Source organism: Athene noctua, chromosome 2, assembly GCF_965140245.1.
Source record: "Athene noctua chromosome 2, bAthNoc1.hap1.1, whole genome shotgun sequence".
NCBI lineage: Eukaryota > Metazoa > Chordata > Aves > Strigiformes > Strigidae > Athene > Athene noctua.
In genome coordinates, this window is record NC_134038.1 from 97,869,251 (window position 1) to 97,879,107 (window position 9,857).

Below are 9,857 nucleotides of genomic sequence, written 5' to 3' on the forward strand. Positions count from 1 at the left end.
CAAATTGCACTTTTGAAGCCTGCAGCAGAAGAAGAGCTAGGGGATACGCTTTGCATTAAAAACAGTCATGTACTATATTCTTAGAACAAGGGATAAAGTAGGGCAGCACATGACTACCTCCCTTCTAAACCACTTAAAACATTTTCCATCCTCTAATTCTCCTTTGCTAGTCTGTAAAATACAGTTGTCTGTCCTACTGGTGTAACATTACTTATAGTCTTACACTATACTACAGATTTGTATTTAAATAAAGAGATTTTGCTACCTGCAAATGTCACATTAATTGAAAGAACAGCTTAGAGTGTGACATCTATCACTGGGTGAGTGAAAAGACTGCTTTTCCTCCCCTCAACTCAGTGCTGCAATTGAGACTCAGAACATGACGGCTCTATTAGAGGTTTTGGTGTTGTACCCATAGAGACTAAGGCACAATCGAGGCACTCAAGTGTACAAGATTTTGACACCCCATCCCCCCCCCAAACCTTTGCTCACATCTCCACTAACTGGGTGGTTTAGTAATATTCCCAGCCTGGTGTTGCCCCAGTGTGAGCAATTGGGACTCCACAGGCAAGATCCTGAATGGGAAAGAACCTAGGGCTAGCCAGAAGTGAACATATAGCACAGGTGAAATTTAGGTTGTCCCATGGGTTTTCCACGTGGGCAGAGAGGAATCCCAGTTCCATTCTTCGGCTTCAGGATGTTTCTGTATTTTTGCCAGTTACTATTTAACTTTAAAAGATTAAAAAAAAGTTGCTCCCGTTCCCACAGGTCTCGGGAACTCTGCACTCTGTTGTCCACTCTGGTGTGGCTTCCCCAGGCAATATTCCTGCTGTGGGATATCCCAGGGCCTGAGGCACAGAGCCCTCTCCTGGGAAGGGAACTTGAACCCAGCCAGAGTGGGAACTGAAGGCAGCCCAACATCTCTTCCTTTCCAGGCCTTACAGTAGAGCAACTGCTATTACAGAGACAGGTACACTTATATATCCCTCTGACAAAGTCTAGGGCAAGCTCCTGCTTTCACGAGATCATTTATTTCCCAAAGCGAATAGGAAATTCCCTCCTCCTGTCTTGAGTGAGCCCCTCAAGAGAAGGGTGAAATACTTGACATGTCCTATTGCAACGCAGCTTCCACCAGGCAGCTTCCACCAGGTACCGTAGATGTGACAGCAACACGTGGAATAGAGGGCCTGGGTCTTCACTCTGGGAAATGATGATTTGATAACTCAAACTCTCTTCTTCTGTAATTACTATAATGTATTTGAGTTCTAAAGGCATGAATAAACTCCAAGTTGTTGAATCCCGCTGACCCAGTCTGTGTATTGTAAAGCTACTTTCCTGTTCCTGTGCCTCATTAAAAATCTGTACTCATTTCAACTTGTGCTGACAGCTGGTACTGTAAGTAACATTAAACTAACATTTTTATTTTCAGAACATGCTTTGAACAGAGTAGCCTTAATGTAAAGAATTATTTCAACAGTTCATTTCCTAAAAATAACTAAATCACTCTTTCCAAATATTACATCCATACACAAGCTGACTCACAGCATGAAGTTTCACTGAAGCCATGGCATGGCCACAGCAAATTCAATGCAAAAGCAATAATCTCGATTTACACAGAGACCACCCTCAGGGGATAAAACCCACCAAAACCTACACAATAAAAATAGGAAAGAAAACTCATAGGATTATCCAGCAATCATCTTAAAAGCACAGGCAGCCTGGAGGAAGGATATTAATGTCTTTAATTCTTGAACAGCTCTAGAAAATTCTATAGTAGGGATGGAATTTTCTATTCAATTACGTAGGACAATCTCAAATATATAAATATAATTACAAAACTTCTGTTAGATTTTGCCTACAGCACAGTCAAGAGAGACTACAATTTCACTGAGACTAGAATTTCAGACATGCTTTAACATGTTTTTAGTGCTACCCCCTGCAGATCCATCATGTACAGATCAGGTTATTTACAGATTAAGTGCCTGGACACAAGAGAGATTACAATATGAAACATGTTCATAAACCTGGAATTAATTTTATAACTTTTGCTTAAAGAACTAATACTACACAACACAATTGGCCCAACATCTATAGATCTGCTTTTAATTGCTACTTTCTACTACAAGAACTTTCAATCTACAACCGTATGTGTTTCCATTGATTTACCACAATGGAAATGTCACTCTTGCTCAATACTGTTAAATGCCACTTTCAGAACAGGAAATAGAAGCTTTGAAGTGACCAAAGAAATGGAGCAATTGTGTAGTTTAATATTTACTTCATGCAGTTTGAAAGAATTGTTACAAATTCCTTTAAGCACTACAAAACGGGAAGCGGGTTAAGATCTAAGTTAATTTAAACCTGCTTTGCCATGATTATGTTACGCAGTTGACAAAGTTTTGATATAATCAATGGTATAGAGGTCTCAAAGTAAAATCTTAAATAGTCACTACATAAAATATCACTTTAAAATACAACTCTTAAGATTCCTAGTTTATCAATAATCACGTATCATTAAAGAGTAAATTGATAAAGGTTTTTCTTTCACACCTTCCTTGCCTCTTCCTTCCATCACGGCACTAAGCCCACTTTAGCGCTGCCTGCACTAACAGAGGTGGGAGATGGAGCACAGGAGAGGCAATCAAGATTGGCATGTCAACAAAGGCACCTGATGCCACTGATGCTTCTCCCACACTTCAGTCCTCAGGCACCAGAGCAGAACCAGGAACCCTCCAAGTTTTCCTAGTACAGACAGATCTGAAGAGCCACTTCTCTAAGCGATAAAAAGAAAATGCTGATACATTCTATTGTGAAATAAGTCTGTAAGATCAGAATTACACAGTGTTATTGTTAAGCTATTTTATTCTAGTTATACAGACCTCTGGCCAGATCACATTCAACAGTTCATTTAGCCTAATACAGGTTTCGCTTAATTAATCCTCAGAGTAAGTTCCTTTCCAACAACTGTTCAAATGCAATGTTAACAAAGGCCCCTAATTCAATCTCTTCCCCCTCCATTTAAAAAGTGATTTTTAAATATCATCGAAAGACAGCACTTGGATACTAACAGTTCGCTGCAAAGACTTCTGCTGAGAAGAAAACAAGAAGGTAAAAAAAAAACCAACCCCCATACACGCAAAAGGGTACCAAAAAATACCAAATACAGGTTTTAAACAACTTTTACTGGTAGAAAAGCAACATTTTAGCATTATTTCACAATACAAAGATCTGTTTGGCATTATACAGACATGGTGTATCAACTCAGAATGCCATAGGTAAAGCACACTGTAATACTCAATATGAAAGGTACGACATACACACTGTTGTATTTAGCTGGTTGTAATTACTCCTGGTGCCTCTCTGTGGATACTTTCTTAATTACAGGCCCTCTCTGCTTCATACATGTATTTTGGAATATAAAAACTGGAAATGTTAAAATACACTGAAACGTGTCTGGAAAAATCAAACCCAGGACCAATTTCTCACTACACAATAACAGCTCTACCAGATCATTGAAATAATAGCATCTTGTATGTAGACTACCTGTTCCATCATTCTACTCTCCCCTATATAAAAAAAGGAAAAGAATTGTCTTGATATAGAAAATTGTTCCATCTTCTTGCTTCTGCATTCATGCAACTTCATTATCAGGTTTCCCTATCCAGATATTAAACTGTAAAATGAACATTACTTATGTGGCTTTTCCACCATCTTCAGTGCTAATCTTCCAACCATTAGCAAACTGTTTAAGGGGGGGAAAAACACAGAATTAAACAATAATAATAATTTGTCAATTCATTTTCAAATACTTCACATGTAACTGGTGCATGGAAACAAAAAAGATACACAAAATATTATTTGCTCCACCTCAGTTTAATTTTTAATTAAGCAAGTAAGAAATCACACATAGGAGGGTAAAAAAAATAGTATATTGTGTTGTACCTGACACCAGCAATTAGCCCTGCAGGCATGAATTTTCCAGAGTGGTAAAATCTTGTTCCCATGACAGCAGTCAGTGTTCCAGATGTAACTTAAATGAGAGATTATACAGTGCAGTCAGCAGAGATGCATGTGTGTGAGAGATGCTACAATTCAAAACTAACAGAACAGAGAGAAGTAGCAGCATCGAGTAAAAAGTGAAACACTTATTTTACGTGATGGACAAAAAGAGTTAATAAATTGTGTAAACTTTGGAATGCCTCCATATGTGAAGCATAAATATTCTAAATCAAGTTCTAGCAGGCAGTGCACTCCATGTGCTTCTGCAAACACTCCTCAAATTTCTTTGTCAAAATGTGCTTCTTTGGAGACTGGAAATAATCTATAATACTACACTGCTCTGGAAGTCACTCCTTCCCTGTGCACAGGCAAATCACTAAACCCTTGCTTCTCATAAAAGGGAGAGAGCGTTTTTGTGTCTAACTTGTAGTAACGTTCTGAGAATTAACACATTTATGTTTGCAAAGGACTTCCCTTCTGAAGTGTGCTATGGAAACACTAAGCATTACCAATCCATTTCAGCCCCGCACCACCTTCCACTAGGGTCAGAGAGGAGAGTTAAAGCTGCCCACCCTGACCACTTGACATAGAGACAGGAGTCAGGTAGTTTCACTGAGCCAGTAAAATAGAAACGTCAATCACTAAACACCTTATCTCAAAGAAAGATACATACTAAAAAACATACTAATTAAATCCTTAGCTTTAGCATGCAGCTGCTACCCAGTGGTAACAGCTACACATTAACAGGCTGTTCCAATCACTCTCATTTTTTACCACTGCTTCTATGTGATGGTTGGTCCTGCAGGACCCAGCTCACTTTCAGTCCTAGCCATGGCATCCTTCCTCCCTAACACCACCCTAAATAGTGTCCTTGACATCTAACAGTCTCCTAGAAGTAACTATGTAAAAGACTGAGACTATAGTCTAACACACAAGAAAGAACTGAAATACTTCAGTACTCAAATACCCCAAGCTCTAATCAGTCTTCAAAATACACACACTTCACTAAATACAATTTTGTCTAAGACAGCAGCAGAACACACCTTTTCCAAAAACTTTAAAGCATGGAGGAGGAAAAGATTCCATATGCTACTGAATTACAGACATATATCTCTCTGGCATTTGGGAAAATACTTTATCTCGCTCCTGTTAAGCCTGCTGTATCGGTAGTTTATTCCAGTTATTTAGGCTTGACCATGCACAGCTTTTGACCTGTCCAGTAGATGTGGAAGTGGACTGCACTGTAGACAATGCTGAAGTGGAGAGAAATGCTGGGCCTTCCCCTTTCACTTCTGACTTTCACATATCAAAGAACTAGATGCTCCGTCACTGCTTCAGTGAACAAATGCTATAGTCAGTGGCAGCTCTTTAAGCACTAAGCAGTGAGTCTCCACAGTTCACTTCTCAAAGTCAGGAAGAAGGGAAGCTCCAGTTCTAAGAAGGAAGAAGATTCTGCATCACTGAAGCTTGCTTCTCTGTTAAATCTCCCCAGGCGTGCAACACCTTTGTAATTCCATATTTCTCATGTATAAAAATAAGCCAATCACCCCCTCTGCCATTTTCAGCAATAATAAAATAACCTGCTAGGGGTATGGGCAGCCTGCAGAGGAACCACTCTTCCTGAAATTCTCCAGCCTCCTGCAGGATGCTGAAAGTAGGATCCAGATAAAAGAGGACACACAGAGGTCAGACATCAATTTACTAGCACTACCATTGGCACTATGATCCTTCAAACATGCCAACAGGAGACAGATGCATGGTGGCAGCCACCATTTCAGCAAAGCCTGGGGACTGAAACATGTCTAGTGCTAGAGAACTGTCATGCACTGATGTCTTCTACAGATCAGGAATGGAGAGTAGAGGATACTACTAACACAAATACTGGCCAAAGGATTACATAAAACGTGCTCACAAGTATCTGAGATACAGCAGTCTAACAAGTGTCCGGCATCAGCTGAGCTACAGGAATTATCTACATATATTTCCTCAGTCCACTTCAATTGCAAGGTACCCTAACTTATCAGTGAATGAGAAAAGTTCAAGTGATAGGTGATTACTGTTCTAACTTGTTCAATACCCTGAGCTCTATATGGTAAATAGAAGAAAGAAAAAATTGCATTTTGGAGATTCACACCATACTACATACAAGTTTTTAAACACAAAATGCTTATTTGATTTTTGTTTTGCTGAAGGTTATTAAATAATGGTATTTGGTTTGACAATTTTTTTAAACCACTTTTCACTTTATCCTAGCACACAATTTCCTTCACAATCTGTAGGTTTTTTGATGTTCAGAAGATAAACTCTTAATGATAAATAACAGATATTTTCTTATCCTGTTGTAGAAAAAGGACAAAAATATAAGTTTGAACTATCATCCAAAGCACTTCATACTTCTCACAAAAGGGATGCTGGAACATAGTGAGAAATTACTAAGCAAGACAGTTTTTAATATGCATTCTTAATACATTCTTTAAAAAAAGAATTAAGTAATGCTAACAGTTTGCATTCCAAGAGAGCACTGGAGTTTGGTCACTAGTGAAGATTTTTCACTAAAACACAAGTTTAAAGATTGGATTGAAACTTGATTTGTAACACCATCAGTTTAACTCTTCTGCAGACTTTTAGGTACTCATTTTAAGTATCCAGTTATTTTAGGGTAAATATAATCCCTCCTAGTTAAAATTTTAAACAACTTACTCAGAGATATCCAAACGTTACTTGGATTCTGTGAAAGCTGATAGGCACCCAGTCCAGCCAAACTCCCAAAGAAAAGGCCAGCAGCTAGCGATGGGACACTACCTGAACAAGTAAAAGATAATGCCTTTATTAGCTCAGAAATAAACTTGCTCATCAGCATGTCTGTTTTGTAAAACACCAACAATAACAAAAAAAAAAAAAGAGGCATTCATTGTTATAAAGCATATTAGAGAGGTTTTTTATAAGACACTAAGACCATGCTGATCTGCACCAAGAAACACAAATACTCTTGTATAAGATACAAACAGCATTAGTATTTAATTATTTAACAGCAAAGACATTCTTGTATTGGTGATGGAAAGAATAATGAGAACAGCAAAAGAATTGGTGCTCTCTTTGTGCAAACTGAACCATGTTGTTTCAACACAGTAATATCAGAATTTCTTGAGAGGCTGTAAAGTAGATGGACTAAACAGTAAGGGTTTAAGACCAGAAAAAGGACACAGACTGAACTGGGCAGAAAAGCATTCAAATGGAGAGTTGCCAAAGAACAGAATGGAGTCAAGTAAGAGAGGTCTTATCTCCTAAGTATGCCTTAGATCTGATCCAAAGATAACTGCAGACTTTGGAAGAAGGTTCCCTGGACTCACCTAATCTTTGGATCAAGTCTTCAGTATATGTGATAATCCCAAACTGCCAGCAGATAAAGGATACCACATCCAAACTGGCGATTTATAGATGACATCAAGTAATGAAGTGTCATGAGCACTGTGAGTGGTGAATGCTCTCAATGAGGCTAATGGAGAATTCAGGACTTAATGCTACTGAGGGTTGTTCTTTATATATCCCATTTTCCAGGTCACCTTTAAAAGATTTGAGATTGCAAAGCTAAACTGATAAAGATCTCCTCTCAGTGTTACAGGAGGATTGCATGTTGCTACCAGGAAGTAATAATTTTTCAGTCATCAGCAAAGCAGCTGTAATATTGCTTCAGATGCTGGTTTTGGTATAAAAAGCAAGAGATAAAGATGATAGAAAGCAACCAGATATTCTTGTACATGTGCAAGTGGCTGATCTGCACAGAATACAGTTTAACAACCAATGTGGTAGCTACAATTATTTCCACAAGCCTGGGAGCCAAGAAATGGCCATCATATCCATGACTTTTACCTCAAGGTATTATTTAAGCAGCTATGACACATACACTTACTAGGACAACCACACCACCTCTGGATCAGGAAGTTCCTGAACCTCAAAGCACTGGAACCCAGAGAATTTACTAAATTAAGAGAAAAAAAATCAGTCAGTCAGTCACTCTCTGCTTGCCCTGTTCTCATATTCTTCCCAAGGCACCTCCTGCTGACTGCTGGTTGTGTGGGTAACTAGACCTGGTTGTAAAAGATCACCATCTTAGCTCTATGGAAAAAAGTTCCATTTTCTTTGGTTTCTCCAAGTTATTAGTAGGAATATGATAGCTTTTTTTTTTTTTTTTTCCCCTCTTACAAATCACCATACAAGTTCCTGTTTCCCCTTCAGAAATCCTGTCACCTGGATTCCCTTACCTCAGCATGACCACGTCCTCCCATGTGGGACCAGAGCGTAAGAAAGACACCTACTGTTTCATAATGGCCTCAGAGAAATACGGATGCAATTAGTTACTTCAGTTCTCAGTACTGTCCCTCCTGCCCTATACTCCACTCACAGCCCAAAGGATAAACTAAGCCTACAGAAAACATATTGGAATAGTCATTATCATCTATGTAGTCAAATGCACTGGTAAGATTCTTACAGATTTCAGCAATGTACCTTTGTATCACAAACACTAAGGTGACTGGGATTTTTGAATCTGAAAGTATTGCAGCAGGGATGAAGCCACAGTTCTGTCCGGAGGACAAACTCAGAAAAAGGTCAGGAAACGAAAGCAGTAGGTCAGAGGGGAAGCTTATGATGCAGAGCCCAGAAAAGGAACAAGTTTAAGGACTGTTTTGCATTGTTCAGCTCTACTTGGAGAACGGATCCTTCTGAAAATTCTCTGCAGCTTGCAGTATACTGTTACCACCAAACATTAAAATGAAAAAAAAAACCTCTAAAAAAGAAAAAAGATTATGTCCTTTGAAGATACAAAACATTTACAGAAGGTTTATATTTAAAATAGCTGGGGAAAAGCCTTTCTGAAACAAACTTATGTCAGTTCACCCAAAAAGCACAGCACAGAAGCAGGATACCAACATTCACCAGAAAACAGATGGTGGATTTATCAGCCCAAAGCACCAGCTCCACCCAAAAAAAAGCACCACACCCCAACAGCAGCAAGTTATCAGCACATGGTACAAACTGATAAATTTTGTACCTGCGTGAACTTCGAGATAGGAGGCTTTTGTGAAAAGCCTCCTAGCTCACACAGTTATTGGGGGATGAGGGGGGGGGGGAGAGGGAGGGAGAGAGAGAAGCACCTTCCCGCACTATACCTGCTTTTGCATAGCCAATAAGCCCTCCTGATGCCACCAGGGCGGCGTAGCCAAAGCCGAGCCAGTCCACTGCCATGCTGGAAGAGAAAATGGGGTCAGGATCTTAATTTTTTAGAGAAAAAAAAAAAATACTAGCATTTTGCCGTGGAGGACTTTTCCACGAGCAAGGCCTGCCTAAAGCCCGAGCCCTAACCCGAGCCCGAACGATGAAAACGGATTTGTCGGGAATGCAGCCCTGGGGCCGGTGGGGCGGACTTCGGGGTGCGCCCCTCCGCGGAAGGTACGCGGGCGGCGCTCACCTGCCCCGCAGCCCCGCTCCGCAGCAGCGTAGGGCGGAGCCGGCGGCGGAAGGGGAGGCGAGGGAGCAGCGCACCGCCCGAACCTTCCCTTTTCCGGCTGTTCGGAGAGAAGACAAAAAACTAACCAAACAAGAGGAGGGGAAGGTGTTGGTGCCCTCCCAGCTCCCTGCAGAGCTGCGGGTAACTCCCCTGGCCCCGGCGGGGTCATCGAGGATGCCCGAGCAAGCCCAAGGGCTTACAAATGAAGAGAGACTTCAGTGCAGACAGGGTTTTGCGCGTCTGTCCAGTGAGGGGAAAGCTCCCTCCTGACCGCTTTCGTGCCACCCGATCCATCCTAGTCCTGTACCGGAGGCGGGGGTATGTGGTAGACCTGAGAATTTAGGGTTGGTTT

General features: G+C 40.5%; 1 protein-coding gene across 1 annotated transcript; it reads right to left on the reverse strand.

The window, feature by feature from the left end:
• Positions 1–3,163: 3,163 nt before the first annotated feature.
• Positions 3,164–9,568, reverse strand: LOC141957735 (transmembrane protein 14C-like). The gene is made up of 5 exons (XM_074899692.1): positions 9,467–9,568; positions 9,168–9,244; positions 6,700–6,801; positions 3,943–4,030; positions 3,164–3,742 (listed from the first exon to the last, which is right to left on the reverse strand). Exons 2-5 carry the CDS (start codon positions 9,241–9,243, stop codon positions 3,688–3,690), a joined length of 321 nt encoding a protein of 106 aa, XP_074755793.1. The 5' UTR covers position 9,244; positions 9,467–9,568; the 3' UTR covers positions 3,164–3,687.
• Positions 9,569–9,857: the final 289 nt, after the last annotated feature.